Raw genomic sequence first — 22210 nt, 5'->3', positions numbered from 1 at the left:
CGGAGAAAAAGGCATTCTGGGCAGCGAGAACAGCATGGCAAAAGCAGAGACCATAAAAAGAGTGTTGTTTTAGGGGCTAGGTATTTAGAGATGTGCAATGAGTGGCAACAAGTGAATCCAGAGGGTGAAGGCCAGGCCAGGACGAACCTTGTAGGCAGTCTGTGTCCGGGAGCCGGGGCATCATTCTGAAGGTGGTGAGGAGCATGGAAGGGATTCTGGAAGGGGAGCATTCTAGCCAGATCCCTTGGGCTCTGATTGTAGATTGAAGGTGCTTGAATGAATGAACCTGAGGTTCAAGGGAGGAGTCAAGGCTAGGAATTATCGGGAAATAGGTGGGTTATCGTTTCACAAATACGTATTTTAAGGGTCACTGAATGCTGGGCATGTTCCCATAGCAATTTTAGAAAAATAATTGTTGACAAATTTCGGCCTATTTTGTGTCCCACTTGGAAAATGTATCAAAAGACATACTCGTTGGCTTTCCTGGAATTGTTTTTGAAATATCTTTGCCTTCCCAGAAACCGGAGTGCACATATCCAACTCTGTCTGAGTCTGTGCTGACATAATGCAGTGAAGATGATATTTTGCAATTTTATGGTTCATGGGTGACTCATCAAGGTCATCCAAGCTAAGACCTCAGGAAACACTTGGGACAAGGACCTAGAAATGTCCTTGGTATATCATAGATGTTTAATAAATGTTTACAGGTGTGTTGTTGTTGTATTTTTATTAATTTGGAAAGCGGCCCTCAGAGTCTAGGATTCGCTCTAGAAAGAGCAGTATCATCTGGGTTGCTAATAGTAAGCTTATCATTCAGAAACTTGACTTTGTGCATTTTGCAGGCCTCCTCCAGCCCAGCTTGAAATTTAGAATTTGTCACTCTTCCAGCTCAGCTCTCCCGGGTATCAGCCAGATTCTGTCACCTTCTGTGGTTACTGACCGGACTAAGAGGGGGAGGATTAGAACCAAGAGGTTGGAGGATTTTGTTTTAAGCATCTTCCCTGTGGGAAAGCCTTGAGAAAATCCAGAGGCCCCTCGACACTGTCATGCAATGGCTTCTCCCGCTTATGGGAAGCAGACGGGGTTAACAGGCTGCAACCGTGGTTTTAAGCAAAATTCCCAAGCAACTTCCTATATCAGATACTCCCATGTGACATACAATAAAGGAAGAAAAACCATTCTAGATCCCATGGGAAGTTCCCCCCTCTCACTTTTAGAAACCACGCTTATTAGCTTTTTCACAGAAATAAAGGAAAAAGAATTTTATTGGATGGTGCTTTGGGGTCACATCTTTTCCCAGAAGGTGCATAATAAAAGAGGCCAAAACTCCTTTGCTTCTTAGAATGTTTGACTAACGCTAGTGGTAGTGGGTGAGATACGAATGGCAGGCATTCTATACCTTGCCTGTACCCCAAACTGAGTAAACGGAGCTGGTTCTGGGGCAGTGGAAGATTCCTGCCTTTGAGCAGAGGGCGGGAGCTGATTGGATAACATCTGGGAGTTGTTAGCATGGGAATTTATAAGTCTCTGTCTCAGAGTCCTGCCATTGTCATCTCATAATATTTAAAAAAAAAAAAATAGCAGCAGAGCCCAGTCTTGCCTGAGAGAGGAGTCATCTCCGTATACAGACACTTATTGGCCATCCCTCAGTCAACCTCCCATGTTCTTGGCTCACAGAACCCCCAGTGTGTTCATTCCTCTCCCCATTTGCTAGGGTATCTTTCTAGACATTTTCCCAGCTTCCCTTGCTGCTAAAGATGACCATGTAACACAGTTCCGGCCAATGAGACAGTAGGGGAAGTTGCTGGGGGGCTTCAGGAACAAAGCATGCTTTCTCAATAAAGACAGAGATGTCTGAGCAGAGCTTCCTTCTGCTGCCTCCCTTCCTATTTGGGATCCTGCGGCAATGATGTGACACTTGGTGCTGTGATGGCCATCTTGCACCCAGGAAGAGACAGGTACCAGAATCAGAGCTTACAGGGATGATGGCTGGAAGGTTAAAAAGAGCCCAGTTATGGATGATGTCTGAGCTGTTGCACCAAACATGGAGCTACCTAGCTGTGAAGAGGGCATGTGAGAGAGCTAAAAATCAGTGTTTCCTCTGCCTCTGGGAGTCGGCTATTCTGTTATTTGCACCTAAACTCATCTGAACTGATGCATCTAATATTGGTAGATCCTAAAACAATGAGCCCTTGTTTTACCTCATTCTTTTTAGGAAGGTCACTGTCTCACTTCATTTCTTTCACTCACAAACACCAGGAGGCAATAACATGTGGAGATTAAAAGTAAAGGCCTTAGACCCAGATGGACCTGTGTTTGTGATCTAGTCACATCCCTTTCTCATTGTATGGCCTTGGGAAAATTGCTTTAGGTAGGTAAGCTTCACTTTTCTCAACTGTAGAATGGAATAATGCAACAAGGATAATATTGGTACCTACTTAATTGGCCTGTTGTGAAGAAAAGGAGAAATAATGTGAGTGAAGGGCTCAACCCTTGTGCTTGTTATTACTTTTCTTTCTGTCAGTGGGTACATATGTTTGTTCATACAGGTCTTATTGTCTATTGCCCAGTTAGTGTCCAAAGCGTTTTTCAACTTGATTTTTCACCAGCTCTTGAAATGTCATTCATCTGTATCTCAAATCCTGTTTTTTTCTCCTTCATGGTAGAATCCATGGAATGAAGCATCCAGCCCTGTGGTAAGTGATAAGGGGAAACAAGGAAGTATGGGTCATAGGGTCATCTTGAGGCAACCTGTGTCACGTTTCTATTTGGATCACTCCTGTTAGGCTAGGGCCAGCTGGGTAAGGAGGCTATGCAAGGGAGTAGCAGATGGGCTGGAGGAGGGTGCTGGAGGCCTGGTCAACTGGTAGACCATTGCCCAAACCAATCTGTGAGGGGATGTCATTGTCAGGGACTCTACTACCCGTCAAACCAACTCACCACCTAGAGCAGGGGTCCTCAAACTTTTCAAACGGGGCCAGTTCACTGTCCCTCAGACATTCCACACATGCACACTGCGGGCCCGGGACGAGTTGGCTGCTAAGCAGGACAGGCAGCGGAGGCAAAAACACCCGGCAGGCCGGATAAATGTTTTGGGCGGGCCTCATGTGGCCCGTGGGCCGTAGTTTGAGGACCTCTGACCTAGAGCTTTGTACAAGGGGAGTAGTCAAGGATATTCTCAAAGAGTGGACTGGGAAGGAAAATCACATTCCCAGTGAACAGTAAGAACAGGAGCTTCTCATTATTGAGCATCTGCCCAACGTGGGGGAAAATAAGATCTCTCAAAATAAAAGTCGATAGGCCTCCACTGTGGCTTCCACCTGGGTACTCAGAGCTAGGGAGCTGCTTGTCCCTGGTGTATGGTGAAGGCTCACTCTACAATGACAAGTGGGGTCAGCAGTGTGGAGAGTAGAGCAACAGGATGCAAAGTGGAGATGGGGTTGGACAGCTTTGGCACTGTCCCTGAGTGTGGGGAGGAGAAGTGCCTCCGGCTATCGTTTTATTTGGAGCCAGCCTCAGACATACCAGTACTGACACTTGAAGGGCATAATTGGGCTGGCAGCCTCAAAGATAGACTGTACCAGGCAGGAGGCACCTCTCGCTTTGGCCTCCAAACATGTTTTATGGGCTCATGTTGGCTTAGGCACACAAGAGTGAGGTCTGCTGGCCTGGTACAGCCCTGGCCTCAAGCTATGCCGTTGGAAGTCTCTCTACTTGGCTGGCCTCTTACTGTTTATACTTTGGAATCTGGCTAAATTGAAAGCCAGGGATCAGAGTTTATATAAATACACAGGACTTGTTGCTCTTGCCCCACACAAGAGCCTATATCAGATTGTCCTCATATCCCAACTGTAAAAGAATTGTGTGGAGGGAGTGTGTGCATTGGCCTTTGTGTCTTCGTAAAAACTAGGATGTCACATTTCATCTCTTAGTGCAATTTAATCCCATAGGCTTGGCTAAAATGCTGAGAGTTACTCTGCTAGTTAGCAGCCCGCCCTTCCATATTGTTCTTATTGTAGCCTGTGGTCTCATTAAGAAAACCTTTTCTGCTCAACCTTTATTAACAGTGAAGGCCTGTGGATTCTGTGTCTCCAAAATAAAAAGGCTATGGGCTACAGTGTCAACATTTTACATTTTGATTTTTTAAATGATTTATTTTTTGTTTATTCCTATTTCTTTCTTAAAAGGATTAGAGTGTGCTTACAATGAGACCATTATTATAATATATTATATATGGGGTGTCCCCAAAATATGTATGCACACTTCAATAGCTGATAGCTCAATTTTGAAAATGAAATGTACTTTAATAAACACTGCCTTTATAATTATTCAAAATGTTTATATACATTTTTGGGGACACCGTATATATTATATTATATTATATTATATATATATATATATATATATATATATATATATATATATATATATATTGGTTCCCTCTTTTGTTTTTCTTTGCTTTTTGTTATTTATATTAAAGAAACACCATTTTTCTATTTTTTTCAAGCTTAAAGTTTCTTTGGTAACACTGTTCTGTTTGTTTTTAAAGAATCTGTAATATTTATCTCTTTCTGCAGTTGGGCCAAATATTCTAGTCCAGGAAGTAGCAAACTATGGCTGTGGGACAAGTCTGGCCAGCCACCTGGTTTTGTAAATAAAGTTTTATTGCAGCACTGCTGTGCTCATTTGTTTATTATTGTCCATGGCTGCTTTTGTGTTATAAGGGTAGAGTTGAGCTGCTGTGACAGAAACTGTAGGGCCACAAAGCCAAAAATATTTTACTATGTAGTCCTTTATAGAAAATGTTTACCGACCTCTACTCTAGTTCATAGTCAGTATCATTCTAAAATATTATCTCACCTACGTGGATTTATCCTGATTGGCACTGTGTGATGGCGAGCAGCAAGATGCATTCTCAAGCCAGCTCCTTCTAGGAATGACTAGAACTAAATCCCACAGTAAACTCTGGAAATGGTGTAGAGCATGCACCTCAGAGTTACCCTACCAGAGAAATGAGAGAGCTGAGGTATTTTCACACCAACTCTTGTCAGTCATTGATTGAAGGCTGCTCCTGCAGGTGACTTTCAAGGCACGTCTGACCCGCCCACATCTGAAAGCAACCTTCTTTGGCTATGGGAAAAATCCTCAGGCAAAGAAATGTAGATACTGACAGCTGGAAAGGAAGTTCTCTAGGAGCCACTAAAGCTTTAAGACCAGAGCGGGTGGGCCGGCGAGAACACTGTGTCACAGACTCTGGCGTTGAAGGGTGAATTTGAAGTCCCTTTCGAAATTGTCCTTTAGCTTTACTGTAGGATTTAAGATAAGGGTTAATAGAATCATATTTTGGGCTTTGGCAGGATTTATTTTCTAATCATCTCGTCTCATGTTTGGCTCTTAGATGTGTCTATTTTCAGGTCCGAACCCATCTCCAGAGGGTTCCCTATATCTGCCTCTATGTGTATCCTCAATATAGGGCCGTCTCCCTGCCACGGCTCCAGCCGCCTCCTCAAAACCAGAGCCATATTCCCACCACTACCAGCAGCACCTCTAGTAGCCCTCTCATCCCACATCCACATTAAATGGCATTCCTGTGCCTTCGTACTATGGATTCTACCAGGAGAGGAGCTGAGGCTGAGAATTCAAGCAATTAATTGACTTGCTCAGTGCTCCAAATAGCCTCTGGAGAAACTGATGCTGTTCATTCCGTCAATATTGGCCAACTGGACTTGGTAATGGAAGGTCATAGAGGGCCAGCTAGAGGAAGAGTGAGAGTGCAACGAAAGACACGACAAGAACATGGATGCTGGAGAAAACGCTTTTTAAAAAATACGTATCTTTATTGATTTCAGAGAGGAAGGGAGTGGGAGAGAGAGATAGAAAAATCAATGATAGAGAATCATTGATCAGCTGCCTCCTGCACACCCACCCTGGGGATCGAGCCCGCAACCTGGGTATGTGCCCTGACAGGGAATCAAACTGTGACCTTCTGGTTCATAGGTCAACACTCAACCACTGAGCCATGCCAGCCAGGCTCAAACTTTAATTTTCAAAGGTGAGTCTGATCTGTTAGGTCTGAGCTTTCAAACTGTCACGCTAGGGGAGAAGTGATCGTGATGACTATTTTTAAGCCAAATGAAGTCAGGCAAGCTGCTTATATGCTGCGATAGCATAGTGTATTGGTATTACATAGATCTCTTGGTGATGAGGAAATATAAGCATCCCAGACCAATGGAAAGAACTACCACACCAGCAAAGATCCTCACAGTGTTAAAACAGAGCGAGGGGCACACTCCTATATCCCAAAAAACACATCTCATGGAAGGGGTTGAAACTGGCAAGGAGATTGGAAGACCTATTCTGTACACAGAAATAGCAGAGGGTTCTAGAGTCCTGGAACTATCACCTCTTTGGCTATTGTGCTTAGCATCATCATTGAAATATGTCTGAATCAAGGCATTTTGATAATCAGGGCAGGGCTGGTAGGTGCTTTGGGGTTGTGTCAAAAGTGGTCACAAGTTGCATTTCAAAAAGAGCTTTTAAAGAACAATCACAGAGAGTATACACAATGTGTAGCATGGAGCCCAGCAAGGCAGCCCCGTGTCAGTGGGTTGCCTTTGTCCAGATTTGGTGACTGCTCATGGGTCACTTGGTGGCCAACTGGCTTTTTTTCATGGCCTTTCAGTAGAAAATGGATCCCATCAAAATGACCTCTGATAATGCCCAGCTCTGGTGCAGAGATGTCCATCATCATGGACCTGGGGGACTTTGATGTCTATAGGAGTTGGAATTCTGAGTTGGCTGGTGGGATCAACGGCATTGAGACTAAAGAGGAAATAGCTCAGGGCCCCTCCATGTATGACATCTGCTTTCACTGTTGTGAAATAGCATAAAGACTATTGGACTCTAGACTGCTGGCTGAATACTTCTGTCTTCCCAATAGGATACTTAATAATGGCAAACTTGGTGGTGATGGTGATGGTGATGAATTCAATCTTAAAAAAAAAAAATAACAGCTGAAACCAGTTTGGCTCAGTGGATAGAGCGTCGGCCTGCGGACTGAAAGGTCCCAGGTTCGATTCCGGTCAAGGGCATGTATCTGGGTTGCGGGCACATCTCCAGTAGGAGATGTGCAGGAGGCAGCTGATCGATGTTTCTAACTCTCTATCTCTCTCCCTTTCTCTCTGTAAAAAATCAATAAAATATATTAAAAAAAAATAACATACTTCAATCATAAAATTCAGGGGGACACATGAAGATCGAACTGGAGAATCAAATCTTCTGTCAGGTTTCTCTACTTTTAAATTGATTTTTTGGACAAAATCAGAGCTGAGCCCTAAAGAAGAGAATTTGAACACTCGGTTACACTATGGGGAAAGCTTGAATTTCTTTTAGAACTGAATGGAGGCATCTGTTTTGTTTAAATTAAGGGTCTGTAAGTACCAGTCAGGGACCAAGTTGACAGCCATTCCTGTAATAAAGTAATAAATCATGGGGATCGTTAAGGAAGCAAGAAACACCACATTCTTCCTTTGCTTAACCAATTAAGCAATAAGCCATCTGGGTCTTCCTGTTAATTACTGTCAAACACAACTTATTCAATTGAATTCAGCCTTTTATTTAATTATATTAATTCATCCCAGCAACTTCAAATACCCACAGTACCAATAATAAAGTTCCTTTAAAAAAATAAAGGTCTTGTTTAAATTTTTTTTCAATCATTAATACCCTTTACAAGCTAATAATACCCTTTATTAGCTTGGTCTCCACCTCAAGATATTAGAGGAATTCATTTTAAATATAGACAAGCCTGAAAGAAGAAGTCGATGGCTGAGATTTCTTCCCTTGATGGGAGGATGGACTTACGTAGATCAGTGCTATCCAATAGAACTGTTTGCAATGATAAATTGTTCTATATCTGTGCCCTCTAAAACAGTTGCCCCTAGCCACATGTGACTATTAAGCACTTGAAATGTGACCAGTACAACTGAAGAGCTGAGTTGACATTTTCTTTCATTTTAATGTATGTACAAATAGATAGCCACAGGTGGCTAGTAGCTACTAGCACAGGTCTAAAGTGCCTTCCGAGGAAGGAGAAATGCAGTGAGTGAATCATTGACTGAAGTAGGAGAAGGAATACATAATTACGATAGGCATTGTTTAGAAACCCTCACTTCCTATCTAGTTTTCCTTATTTGAAACATACTGCATTCTGAAGCAGCCCAAAGGAGACCAGCATCTTTGAGGGGAGGTTTCTAAGCTGAGCATGTGAAGAGGGAACTCTCTCTGGAGGAGAAATGGGCATGAATGGTGTCTTCTGAATAGCAGAACCAACCCCACTCATCAACTCGTATGGTCACACTAGGCCGGGTCCCAGCAAGGAGAGCCAGTGGCTCTGCTCTAGTGGAGGTGTGTTCCTCCCACAGTTGTCAATGTTCAACCTATGGGCATGCTTAGGGGTCCCCAGACAGTTCCTACAGGCCCAGAAATGGCTCTATCACCGCCACCCCCCCCATAAACATTAACACCCAACTCTGGCTCCTCTCATAAGAATTTTGGCTCAGACACTGGTATTTCCGCTCAGAGAGGTTTGCCTCTCTGCAAAGGTTGCTATTTCTGATCCGGTCAGTACAAACCCTGTAACAGAGCATCGGGACAGTTTCTCAAGTGTATGCACTTTTGTTCGTGGGAATCCTCAGTCTGAGCTGACGCTTCTAAAGACCAAGGACTAAAGAGAAGTATATTGCATGGGAAGCTGGTTGTGGTTCACTAAATTGGGGAAGGGCTAGGGCAGGGTGAATGGAGGTAGAAAGTTCTGAGAAAATTCTCATTAACATGAAAACGTCCTATCCCAGGTTTGCTGCTTTTCAGCTGCTAGGCTGAGCTGGAGGTCTGGTTCAAAGCCCTCTTCTATCTTCTCTCCAATCCTGCTCTTCTCTGCGTAGCTTCCCTTCCTTCTTCTGAGCTAGGGCTCAACCAGGAAACATGAAATTTCCCTGTCCTAATAGGCTTAATCCAGAGTTTTTGGTATGCCAGGCCATATGTTCTCTTTACACTTTAATTTCCATAGTTGGTTACACAGACAATCCAAGGTAAGGCCATTTTAAATAAATTGATCAATTGGATTTATGCATCCTGGAAGTGCTAGCAGAGAATGTCCAGGCCTCTCTTCTTAGAGATAAAAGCAATTATTACATACATGCCCAATGGAGAAAATGAAGAATCTTCTGTACTATGTAATGATCATCTACCAGTGATGAAGACAATGTGTGTATGTATGTATATGTGTGTGTGTGTGTGTGTGTGTGTGTGTATAGTTTTCTTTTTCAAAAATAGCCAGCAGTCAATGGCATAGGTGCGAGAAGGGAAAGACTTTCTACACTCATTCATGGAGCCTTCTTCTCTGCTATCACAGGAGTACAAACACAGAGGATGTGCTTCATGGGATACACATGCTTTCTTAGCTCTCTTGTCACTGAACTGTGAGGACCAATCTTCTCTTTTCCTTCAGACACTGGCATTCATCGTTCATCCACAGCGCGGACATTGTCAAATCGCCACAGCTGGCTGGCTTTTCCATCACACTGACGCAAGTACAAATCCTTATTGTTTTCCTGCACCACAGCTTCCATGCATTTCCCAGAAAGAATGTGAACAATCATTCCATTCTGAAAAGTGAGAAGGGGGAAAAAAACAACAACCAGTCAGTCCCCCTCCGTCAGTCAGCAAAGAAGGAAATTTCTAAGTTTTGTACTAATCATCTATAATAATAAAAGTATAATATGCTAATTAGACCAGACGTCCTTCTGGACGATCTTCTGGAGGAAGCCAGGGCTGTGAGGGAAGCCTGGGTCCTGGGTGCCAGAGGGAAGCCGGTGCTGGCGGGGGGCGGGGAGGAAGGCCTACTCTTGCAGGAATTTCATGCATTGGGCCTCTAGTTAAGAGAATAATAGAGGTAATGCAAACTGGCCTGGTGAGGAATTATAGTATTTTGGTGAAAATGTAGTACAGTTCAGGTAGTTCTGAAATGTAGATATTATTCAGAGTCTTGGGGCCTTTAATTTAGTTATCTTTACTGTGGTTGGGTAATTATACCATATCTTAGAGTGTTCTGGTTAGTGGAATGATCAGTGTAAAAAGTATGTTCAGTCTTTATGTTGTATTGGTGATATTCATTGTTATCAGTGACTTGTAAATTTCTGCTTTCAAAATGATTTAATTTAATCTGTCCTACTATTGATCCTGCAATTTAGTACTGCTGCCACCAGGTTACAGTAGAGAGTAAGGCTTTAAGGATATACTGAAGGCCTAAGTCAGCCGTATTTGAAAGACTATCTCAAATCTACCAAATTTAATACTGAATCTAGCTATGCCCTTCACAAGGAAAAATCAATGTCTTTATGAAAACTTAAACATCCTTAACCAGCAATGCTAATAGTGTCCATTTATTTATTATTTATGTAGTTTTTAGATATAATTCACATATCATAATATTCATTCTTTTAAAGTATACAACTTGGTGGATTTTAGTAAATTCACAGAGTATATGCAACCATCACTGCTATCTAATTCCAGAGCATTTTCATCACTGTGAAAAGAACTGCTATTCATTAGCATTCTTTTCCAATTCCTCCTTCTTTCCAGCCACTAGAAATCACTAATATGCTTTCTCTATTTATGGACTTGCCTATTCTGGACATTTCCTGTAAATGTAATCACGTAATATGTGGCCTTTAGTGACTGGCTTCTTTCACTTTGCATAATATTTTCAAGGTTCGTTCTCAACAGCTTATTGTGCGTTCAGCCTACGTTTCCAACATATGATGTTCTTCTTCAAGAATACTGATGCATAGAGTTCTCCTTATTTTACCCTCTTTGTTCCCAAGAAGTTGAAGGAAATAAGGAGGATGTGTGTATTTATTTCCATGTTTGTATATTTATACCCTAACTTGTTCCAAAAAGGATGTGAGGTAGAGAAAAAGCTGTGTGTGAATACTTCATGTTGATACTATCATCTTCCTGTCCTAATTCTGTATGGGGGACCCATGCACTCTCCCTCAGTACTTAAATTTTATTTATTTCCTTTTTTTTTTAAAGCATAACTTCTGAAAAGGATCTAGAACTTCTCTTTAATCAAAGTCTTAATAAAATGATGACATGCCCACCGTGGAATTTGAAAAGGAAGAAAGTGATGCCTATATCGATATCTATGTTGGCAGTGGATGAGGGGAGAGCCTTTCCATTCTAAAAGCGCCCTCACAAGGTGGTGGACTGCTGCTATCATGCACTCCATAGTCCTACTTGTGAGCTGAGCTAATAAACTTCAAAAGGGGGCTCTCTCCACTCTCTGCCACAACGAGGTCAGAGCTGTACAGAAACATGGCAAATTAGTACATTTCAAATACATACCCAACATTTCTGCAAAGTTGGCTTTACCTCCCCGGGGCCTTCGTGCCAAGCATTTAATTTAAGCAATGGAGGCACAGGTCTGAATGGTAATACTTGACCTCTTGGAAGGGCTTGGGACGTAATGCTGACCACCGGCACCGCCAAGCTCTTTCTGAATGGATTACTTACCTCCTGGAAGTCCCAGTGCTGCTGGTGGATGGCAGGCCCTTCCGCGGTGCAGTTCTGAAGAATCACCTGCTCTCGCCTGACATCGAAGCACAGGTGCTGTGGGCTTCCAAAGTGGATCTCCTTCCTGCCGGTGTGCTCCAGGTGCTGGGAGAGAGGGAGCAGGTGTTAGCACAGCCAGCAGGACATGTTCTCCAAGCTGGAGGTGAGGGAAGCAGAGCTCACAATAGACCTGAGGTCTAGGGGCAATTTTCAGGTATTGGGGAGGGAGGTGTGTGGAGTCATCAGTTGCATTATCTGAACCAACCTTTGGGTTAGGGGTTGATCCTGCCCCCTGTACGGCAGCCACAAGATGTAACCTAAAAAGGTTAAGAACCACAACCAGGGAGTAGACAAGTCACCAGTCTGACCCATCCTTCCTGGGCATGGATTCTAACCAGGTGCCACCTGGATTTCTCAGTGTGGATTTCAAAAAGCCTGACCTGTGATGGGCTATATATACCCATGAGCAACACCCCTAGTTCAAGGCCGGGCCTCTCCCTCTGGGTAGCATGCCAGCCAGTCATGCTCAGCATTTCTCTTTGGATGTCTGTTGGGCCATAACCTTTTGTTGTCTCAGGGCAGCCCTACTCCTTTTGGGTTCTGAGGACTCCAGCCACACCGCAGAGTGGGGCCTCGGGGCAATCTATGGAGTTGGTCTTCAATGCTCCCCACACACGTCATCCAAGCCTCTATTCCAGGGAGAGGCTCCTGCCAGCCCTGGCACCTCAGGAGAGCTGATGTGCTGCCTCCCACCTCTCCCCAGGGGCGTTTGTACTCTCTGCTTCCTTCTTGCTGTGCAAGCTTCCTCCCTGTGGCAGGAATTTCACAAACCAAATTGCTCCGAGCATGGGAAATGTTCTGAGTGAGGCCAGTGCTCTTGCAAGCCAATGACTCCATCTGTTCTGTGAGTAAGTCTTCCTCTGGCAAGAGGAGCATCTGGTCACCAGAGGACATGAGGCCTGTCTGCTCCAAATCCAGCCCTCCCTCCCCTACACACACACACACACACACACACACACACACACACACACGCACCAGGCTCCCGTGGTGCCCTAAACATATCAGCTCTCACAGATCCCCATGAAATACCGGGAAGACACAGCACATCTCCTCTGGGCAGGATTCAGCATCAGAGAACTTGCGACCTAAGACTACGAGTCATGAGTCACGGGTCTGAGGCACCACTGCAACACTTGTCAGTGTTGCTGAGCCTACAGCCCCACTCGGGTGACCCACTTTCCCCACTTCAGGTGCTAGTTGGCTAATGATCTCATTGTGCCCTGGTGGAAATCAGCCTGCATATAGCTTTTCTTTGACCTCTGATTATAGTTTTTAATTTTAATAGGGAGCTTTTCCATAAATGCTGGATTTCAAGTGTCTTTGAGAATGTTGGATGACCTAATAATACTGGACCCAGTTTCAGACAAAACAGAACCTTTTATGGAGGTGGGGCAGGTGCAGCTGTCCTTTCATATGGGCATGTGCTCCTCGTCACAACAGCCCCTCTCTACCCAGCTCAAGGTACTCATGTCTTTACCTGCCAGAACCCTGATGGCCACCATCTGAGCCTCAGTTTCCTCCTCTGTCAGATAAAAGCATTGGCTCAGCAGCCTCTCCATTTCCCTTGAGCTCAGATTCTTGCATTCTCTGATGATGGTCCATGTCTGTGCTTGCAGCTGGGGGTGGGGTAGGCAGGGCTGGGCTGGGTCATCACAGTGGGGAACTGAGAGCCATCCAGGGTTATAGACCACTGAAAGGAGATGCCCCAAAGAGAAGTGAGGGGCCCTGGGCAAGACCACTTACAGGTCTTCCCTGATCACGACCCTGAGAACTCTGACCACCCACCTGTTGCCGCCGGCTGTCACTGCAAGGAGCCAGCATCATGGCACAGCCCAGGAGGTCCCCTTCTGCCTGGCAGTCTGCGCAGAAGCCAAGTCCGGTGTTGTGGAGCTGAAAGTGGACATCCATACGGAAGTGAATCCTGCCCTCCGTGCAAGACACCCTCTGTCAGACGCCATTCCCCTCTCTGGAGTGTAGCTCAAGGTGCCATGTTCAGGCCACAAGCTGAAGGCACTGATCCTAAGGGACAGGCCTCCTGAAGGAGGCAGGCGGCACCTGTCCTGGTGAGGGGCTCTGGGATGGGTTATGGGGCAATCCAGTCACCTCCCTCAGGGCAGGCCTGGGAGCCTCGAGGCCCTGCCAAGCTTGGGCTGGTTGGCCAGGGTCATGAAGACCATCGGAACATCCACGTCCTGTCTTGGGAAGCAGCCCACCCCTCCGCTTCCTCCTCTTCTTCCCTGGGTCACGCCTTGCCTTTCCAGAGAACCTGGGCCTGTGCTCGGATGGGTACAGCTCAGGGTAGATGTTGGCCAGAAACCAGTGGAACGTTCGACAACCCAGTCTCCTCTGCAGCTGCAGGCGTTCTGTGCAGTCTGGCTTCTCAGCCTGGGGGAGGAGAAACACACGGCAGTGAGACAGAGAAATCTTGTTGTACATCAGAACTTACATGGTGGAGGAGGGATCGACGTGGCTAAAGCGGGAGGATTAGGACAGAATGAGGAGACCAAGATCACAGTTCTCCGGGGCTGCAGACAGGGGAGAGGGCCATGTGTGAGGAGAAGAGGGTTTGGACAGGATAGAGTAGGATGGATCTTCCTTAGAGACATCTGTGGAACCAGCAACATGGTAGGTGATGTCACTCCCTTCCCACAAGCCCTCACATCTCAGTCTACAAAGACGAGATCCATGCTTGACGACCTTTCTTAGGCAGCTGGCAAAATGTGAGGGGGCTTTGAACCCTAGGTTGGTGTGGAACAACATCAAGATGGGCCTCGAGGAGGCAGAGCCTGACCCAAAGGCGACTGAGGTGAACTAAGTGGGAATTCACGCAGTGAGGGTGGGGACAAAGGGAATTTACCTTTCGTCCCCTCTAGATGCCCAATTTCCTCCATTAACAGATCATTTCCTTGGGCTACACTATCTTCCCTTTCTGAGGTTCTCCTTTACAATGCATTTGTCCTAGGATGTATATCAAGGTAAGTCCTTAAGATTTTAGTATAAATTAGTGTTTTGGGCTATATTGATAAGATACAAAGAACCCTACCCAGAATTTTAGTACTAAATCCTGGATATTTTTAGGGAAGAGAGAAGTGCTAAGGAGAGAGTCAAAAGACCAAAAACAAACAAAAAGAAAGAGAGAATTATTTCTTGGGGTGAGGAGAAGAGAGGGAGCTGAAATAGGAAGTCTGTGTCAGAGTTCTAACTTGATGGCCTCTAGCCTGGAAATTAGACTTTGATCTAATTGGCTATGTGAAGGGAATTCAGTTTGCTTTTACTCTTTCCCTCTCTTAGTCCTCAGATATAAATGTTGGGAAGAGTAGGATCTGAGTCTGCCATACAGAAATGCTCTCTATATGCCTCTCAAAGTGTGACCCCTGAGCACCTGGGTCAGAAATGCCCAAGGAACTTGTTTAAAATTCACATCCCTGGGCCCTGTCCCACAGTAGGTCAGGGCATTTAATCGGCATCCACCATTTATCCACTTTGAGAGCAACTTCTCTAAGTCAGGATTTTCTTGTTTATTCAGCATATTTACCCACCATTAAACCAAAGAGGACTGTCACTTTTTTCCTGTCAGGAAATACTGTAGGTTTTTTGATAGTTTCTTGGCATTCTTAGTGTCCATTTGAGTCCTCCCCAGCTCTTCTCCAGGGCTGGACTTTGCTAGTAAAGCAAAAACATTCCTTCATAAGAGTTCCACCACCTTCATCTTTCTTGGTGGTGAAACAAACTGGCAAATCTACCCGAATCAAATGTGGATGCATGCTGACAGAAAACTTTGCCCTGTACACCATGTCTTACAGAGGAGAAAACCAGAGAATGTCAACTCCTTCAGCACTGAAACCCTGGCCTTGTCTTTGGGTGTGTGGGATTTCTGTATCTCAAAGTTCAAGGGAGGGTTTTGGAAGGGGGGAGGAGGGAGGCAGGAAAGGAGATGGAAGGATAGAAATCATTAGAGCAAAATTAATTTTTAGCTATTGAGATTTAAAGAAAATGCATGCTATCAAACACCTTCAGGGAGGCAGTGATATTATTGAAATCTTGATATCAAAGTAAGCAATAGGACACTTCTAGAACATGAATGAATAGAAATTAATTTTTTTAATGTCAGAAAAAAGTTCTCCTAACTTACCAGTAGGAGGTGTCGTTCTTATGAAAGTCATCAAAGGAACATTGATCAGAGAATGTACCACTCTCAGCAGTGCGGGTTGATGAGGGACTTGGGGGAGCTGTTACAGCACCTTTATGGGTCCTGAAAAATCTTACCTTTGGAGCCCCCACTCCCAGCACAGGAAACATTAATATGAACCCCTGTCCCACATGAAATAGCATTTGTGTCACTCCATAAGAATTAAGCTGAGTAACAGTTGACCAGTTGAAGAGACAATGTTTGTGGACTTTAATTCAATGTTTAAATTTTTTCCCCCTGTGGTTGTGTTGGATCTTTTGTGTTTATTTTTACAGCCTTGAGCACTTTGCCCAGCATTAAAAGGCCCTCTGAGACCTGTTCCATCCCTTACTCTCTTCCCAATTTCTCCTCTGGGCCCACGATGAAGGACCGCATCCCATAGATGTCATCCCACAGACACCAGGGGGTTCCAGGCCAAGACCAACGGTAAAGCCCCAAGAAAATGCTGAGAGGGACAGAGGACAGCCCCACCAGGTAGAAGAGCCGTTTGAGAGGGACAACTTGGGGTTGGGGGAAGCACAAGCCAGAAGCTTCTATTTTCCCTCTAGACAGGAGGAAGAGACGCTCCCTGGCCCAGCCTCTAGCTGGTGGCCCTATAGTAGGCACAGAAGCCCCTGCTGGGCTCTCCTTACCTTGCTCAGGGCGAAGGCCTCTGGGCTGTGCTTGTAGAAGGTTTCTTTGAATGAGTCCAGCCAGGTCTCAGCAATGCGAACCTTGTTCAGCAGGGTGGCCTCCTGGTCAGGTGGGGAGTTAGCCTCCTGATTTTGGTAGATGTGCCCCACCCGAGAGCAGGGAAGGATTTCAACTGAGCCACCGCAAAGCCAGGCCTGCCACAAAAGGACAAAAGACACACTTCTGCACTCCACTCTAAGAACATGGGGCATAAGGGGCCTGCTAGGGGCCAGCCACATGCACAGGAAATCATGGGCACAAGATGGCGAAGGGAAGTATAGTCGGCAGGGTGCAGCAGAGTTTCCAGGTGGAGTCCCGGGAAGTGACAAAATAGGAAGAATGGGCGTAGTTGTCCTGGGATGGAACTGGTGGGGTGAGGATGCCACACCCATGCAACTAGTTGAATGCTCTCCCTTGAATCACACACATAGACTTGGCACTCATGGGTTAGCACTCTATTCTCTCTCTCTCTCTCTCTCTCTCTCTCTCTCTCTCTCTCTCCCTCTCCATATATATATATATATATATATATATATATATATATATATATATTAGTGGGCCAGTGCACAGATTCGTGCACATTGAAAGAAAATTAAGTAACCACAGAAATGCTGCTGCCAAGTCACCATAGCTTGGCAGTAAACCAGATTTGGGGCCAACAGTGCCCCAGCAACAACAGAACCCACTGCAAAGGTGGAATCATGCAGCCCTCGAGGAATCGGGCTCCCTCCTCTCAGGTTCCGGGTTGCGTCACCCAAGAACCGCTGCTGCCAAGTCACCGCAGCTCTGCAGCTCCTGCATTGAGCATCTGCCCCCTGGTGGTCAGTGCACATCATAGGTACTGGCCAGTTGGATGGTCTGGTGGTCGGACAGTCACTCGGCCTTTTATATATAGAGATATATTTTTTTTATTGACTTCAGAATGGAAGGGAGAGTGAGAGAGAGAGAGAGAGAAACGTCAATGATGGGAGAATCATCGATTGGCTGCCTTCTGCATGCCCCCCCGCAGGGATGGAGCCTGCAACCTGGGCATATGCTCTTGACCGGAATCAAACCTGGGACCCTTTAGAGCAGGCCCACGCTCTATCCATTGAGCCAAACCAGCTAGGGCAGCACCCTATTCTCCAAAGGCTGCTTCCTCAGGGAAAAGGGGGTTCCTAGTGGCTCGTGAAGTCTCCTGCTGCAAAGGCAAGGGAAACTATTGTGTAGCGATCAAAGCAAGCTTTCCTTGAACAGCCTCTTCTACTTCAGGAAGTCCCCTCTCCCTGCCCCTCCTCTGACTCTCACATCTCCCAAATGCCTAGAATTCATTTGACAGGAAGCCTGCATTGCACACTTGGGAATAAAGGTGAAAATGAAAACATTCCTAGCAGAGGCAGCCTATTAACTGAAACATACCGAGGCTGGGGTTCCCAGACTGTGTGCCCAGGTACCCCAGGATGCCCCAGCAAACTCAAAGGGCCCCTTGGTATAGTTTAAATGTTTGAGAGAAACATAGTGACATCTGTTTGATGTCCCACAAACTACAAGCCCGAGGTAATTCATGGTTTCAGCATTCTATCGCTGTACTTTCGATGGAGAATATCTTTACTGGATTGGGTTTTCAGAAGTTGCTTTGATGAAAAAAACAAATATCGTGCTAACATCCATGTGGAACAGGGAATGAGGGTGGTGGTGTCCGGTCTGATGCCACAGTTAGGGAAGTGTGCAGTGTCCAGCGGGTGCTAAGATGTTAGAACAGATACTTACTAAGTTGTTTGGACCAAACTACTCAATATACAGAATGCCTGGGGTTTGCTCTGGTGTGAGTGCTGTGAAAATCACGGAGATGCTCAGGGTGCTGTGAGTGGACAAGGCAGGGGGATGTCTGCACTAAGGTGTGGATGACTGATAAGGTGGGCAGGTTTGATAGTCAAGTTCATGGGGGAGGCTGGGGGCAAAATCAAGGTAGGGCATGAGAGATGGGGAAGGGGAAGACACGGGAGGCTTGATGCACCACCTATAATGACTATCATTTCTCTTCAGCCTATCCCCAATCAGTGGCATTTCTATTGACTGCCTCCAACCTGTGACCACTCATGGTTCCTGGGTCCGCCCTTGGAGCAGGGCATACCTTGAGAGAGAGTTCGAGGTTTTCACCACCCCGCAGTGACATGAGAGGGTCATACGCTCCAGTGTTTTGGAAGTAATGTCTGTCCACGGCCACGACCCCGCCTGGCACCACAGGGCTCCTGGAGGGAGAAGACAGGAACAGACCACATCAGGGAGGCTTGCTGGGCTCCAGGGGCTGAGGGAGTTCATGCTTTTAATGGCAAGACTGGAACAAAACAACCATGTCAGAAAGCCCAGCATTTTATGAAAAAAGAGCTGTGGTTGCCTGGGCCTTTAACTAGTATACCCATCCTCAGGTACTGCTCCTATAGGGCCACACCTGAGGATCCCCTGCCATCTGGCTTGAGGCCCTCTGTTGAGACCTTTGGGAAGAAGGCCCTGGTTAAAATAATATGCCCTAAGGCAGGGAGCATTAGGCCTGGACAAAGGGCAATGACCAGCTCTGTCCTCCTCTTTCTTTCCTCGCCCCTGCCCTCACCCATTCTGTTTGCTTCATGACCCATGACCATCCACCCCAATTCTAAGATAAATCCACCAGGGACTGTGGAAGTAGTGAGGTCCCGCCCACCCTGGGGGAAATACACATGACATTTAAATGTGTTGAATGTGTAAATGCTAGCTTAAACACAGGAAATTAGAAGCCCAGAGTAAGGGAATTAAGAGAACAATAAAATCTCCCAGAAAAGTATAAACAGGAAGAGGTGTAGCCAGAGGCTTTTGAATAAGTGTGTCCCTTCATTCAGGAACATTTTTTTTTTAATGGGACAAATATTCATGCAGCTAAACTCTGGATATGTCTCAAGATATAAATGACTCAAAGTTCAGATTTTTTTCATAACCAAGAAAACAGCATTGCATTAACAAAACTTAGGTTATTAAAAATACTAATTATACCAGAATACTGAAAACCAGGATTGAATATTACTTAATACAGTTTCCAACTGTACCACTTAACTATTTGTAAGATCAGGGTTAATTCCTGGAGGAGAAGGGCCCAGCGCTTGTTGTTTGGGGATCTGAGAGAGGCGGGCACCTTGCCTGCTTTCCACGTGGCTGCCCTGGGAGCCCAGCTACCCCTCACCACCCTCTGCCCCAGGAGACAGGGTCCAAGCAGCAGCATGGGGCACCGGCAGTGGTGGGTGCAGCTCCCTGAAAGCATGGGCTGTGGCATGGTGGCCAGGAGCGGATGAGGGATTTCGGCAGACACTGCGGGGAGGGTACAGGCTGCAGTAGGCCAGGCATGCCAACCCCACCCCAGAGGCCAGGACCAGGGAAGGTGCATTGTGGTGAACACCCATGCAGGACAGCTTGAGCCGAGATGGGGCACTCCCTCCCCACAGAAGCCTGGGGCTCAAATCAACTCTAGGGAAATAGGGAGAGGTGGTGGTTGCACAATATTGTGAATGCACTAAATGCTACTGAATTGTTCGCTTTTTAAAAATTAATTTTATGCTATATGAATTTCAGCTCAATGAATTACTTTGTTACAAGGTGGATAGGGAGATATCGCTTGCTTCACCTGGCTCATTGCTCTCAGAACCCAGTGCAATGAGCTCATGGAGAAAACGGTGAAGAAGTCCCCCCTGAAGTCCCCGCTGATGGCCAGCATCAACCTTCAGACAGGTGAACAGCCTTCAGGGGACTCCAGCCTCTCTGTTGAGTCATTTCCAGCCCGTCTAGTCTAGTGAAGTATGGTCCTGCTCAGCAGACCCTGGAGCAGAGGCAACCAACCCTGCTGCTCCCTTTCAGAATTCATGACCCACAGAGTCCAAGAGCTTAATAAAATGGTTGTTTCACAGAACTCAGTTTGGGTTAGATTTGTTCTGTACCAGAAGATCTCTACTTGGTTGTCCAAAAAACAAATACTTGAGAAGCAACACATAAAATCAGATATATTTTAATACTTATGGTGCCTTAACATTCACCTGGCTGAATTCTTCTTTTTTACTGAGAAAGGACCTGAAGCCAGGGAAATTCCAGTGTTACCTGGTGAGGCAGAGCTCGGTTAAGATCCCAGCTGAGGCTCTGCCACAGTCTCACACTGGGATTTATTGAAGGTGTCTGGAAGAGCTTTGCCAACTCCATCAACATGACAATAATGACACAGCTGAGTGCCTGGCACTCTCTGAATGCTTTTTATATATTAAATCATTTAATCTTTTTTATATGCATTTTTTATTTCCTTTTTCAAGGTGAAAGGATTAATAACTATATTAACTCATTCAATCTTAACAACGACCCTATAAGGTTTATAATCATCACTGATGGATTATTATTTTTTCTTTTTCTTTTCTTTCTTTCTTTCTTTTTTTTTTTTTATCACTGATGGATTATTGATGCAGGTTCCCTCTGGGAAGGTGAGGATAGGTAGCTTGCTTTTATCTTGAACTTGCTCAGTCAGTCTCTTATCCTCAATTTACTAATGAGGAAACTGAGGCACAAATTAAGTAATTTGCTGAGAAACTGGGGGACCCTGGATTAGCTCCCAGACAGTCTGGCTGCCAAGTCCCTCCTGAGGAAGCAAAGGAGAAGCAGGCTCCATGATGGGGCCTCACCTGATGGGGCTGATGGGGGACAGGAGGGCCTTCCTTTCACTGTCCGACAAAGGCTCCCAGTGGAAATCCAACTTCCAGTCCAGCACACCCCGCTGCAGGTCCTTGGAGGGGTAATACTGGAAAGTCTTCCAGTCAATCACATCTAGGACTGGAGACACCACCCGGCTCCTGGAAAGAATTGTAGGATCAAATAAGGAAGGCAAACCATTCCCTTATAGGGGGATAGAAATATCATCTAAACACACACTGCCCAACATGGCGGCCACCAGCCACATGTGGCTATTGGGCACCTAAAATATGCAATCGAGATGTGGTAAAAGTGTAAAATACACATTGGATTTAGAAAACTTAGTATGAAAAAAAATTTTAAATCTCAGTAGTTTTTATATTGAAATGATAATGTTTTGGATTTAGTGAAATACGTTAAAATTAATTTCATGGTTTTTTTTATTTTGTAATATGACGCCTAGAAACATTTAAATTCTACGTGACTCATGTTACTGGTCAGCAATGTTCTAGAAAATATGTTTTTCCATAGAAAATTGGGGGCCCATTTCATTAAAGAGCACGCCTGCCCCTTTCTTTCTTTGAAAACCTCTGTGGACAGCACTGAGAATCAGGAAAATGGGGTCCTTGACTCAGCTCGCCACTAATGAGCTGTGTGGCCTTGGGACAGCTGTTGAGCTTCTCTGGGTCTCAGTTCCCTCGTTTGTAAAATGAGAGGTTGAACTGCTTCCCACAGAGGTCTTTCTCCGCTATAGTGCTCCAGGACTACGACTCTTGACGTTTAGGCGGTCTTTGATCTCTAAGAATTAGGGGGAAACTATGAACCCCTCCTCAGAAGAATAATCAAGTGCACATATACAAATATTGCACACAGATTCGGAGGGCCTATGGGCTTCTGCTCTAGGGTCTGTTCTTGTTCCTCCCTGTAATTACAATACTTGACTGGCTTGAGGGCTGAGGATTGCCAGGCCCCAGAAGTGCCCCTGGTGTTAGTGTATGTGTA

The 22210-nt window shown here is 45.5% G+C and overlaps 1 protein-coding gene across 1 annotated transcript in view; it reads right to left on the bottom strand.

The window, feature by feature from the left end:
* Positions 1–7596: 7596 nt before the first annotated feature.
* The window catches only part of GALNT15 (polypeptide N-acetylgalactosaminyltransferase 15), a 31177-nt gene continuing 16563 nt past the window's right edge, over positions 7597–22210 (bottom strand). The window contains exons 4-10 of the mRNA XM_081105857.1: positions 21202–21369; positions 18648–18765; positions 16495–16689; positions 13927–14058; positions 13459–13563; positions 11575–11718; positions 7597–9665 (exon numbers count right to left, since the gene is read on the bottom strand). Of these exons, the coding sequence (XP_080961983.1) occupies positions 9519–9665; positions 11575–11718; positions 13459–13563; positions 13927–14058; positions 16495–16689; positions 18648–18765; positions 21202–21369 (1009 nt within the window). The 3' untranslated portion in view covers positions 7597–9518. The remainder of the gene's footprint in view (positions 9666–11574; positions 11719–13458; positions 13564–13926; positions 14059–16494; positions 16690–18647; positions 18766–21201; positions 21370–22210) is intronic.

This window comes from Myotis nattereri (genome assembly GCF_964212035.1).
Source record: "Myotis nattereri genome assembly, chromosome: 14".
In the NCBI taxonomy this organism is placed as follows: domain Eukaryota; kingdom Metazoa; phylum Chordata; class Mammalia; order Chiroptera; family Vespertilionidae; genus Myotis; species Myotis nattereri.
The sequence above is the reverse complement of the archived record's forward strand: the minus strand, read 5'-3'. Positions and strand labels throughout refer to the sequence as shown.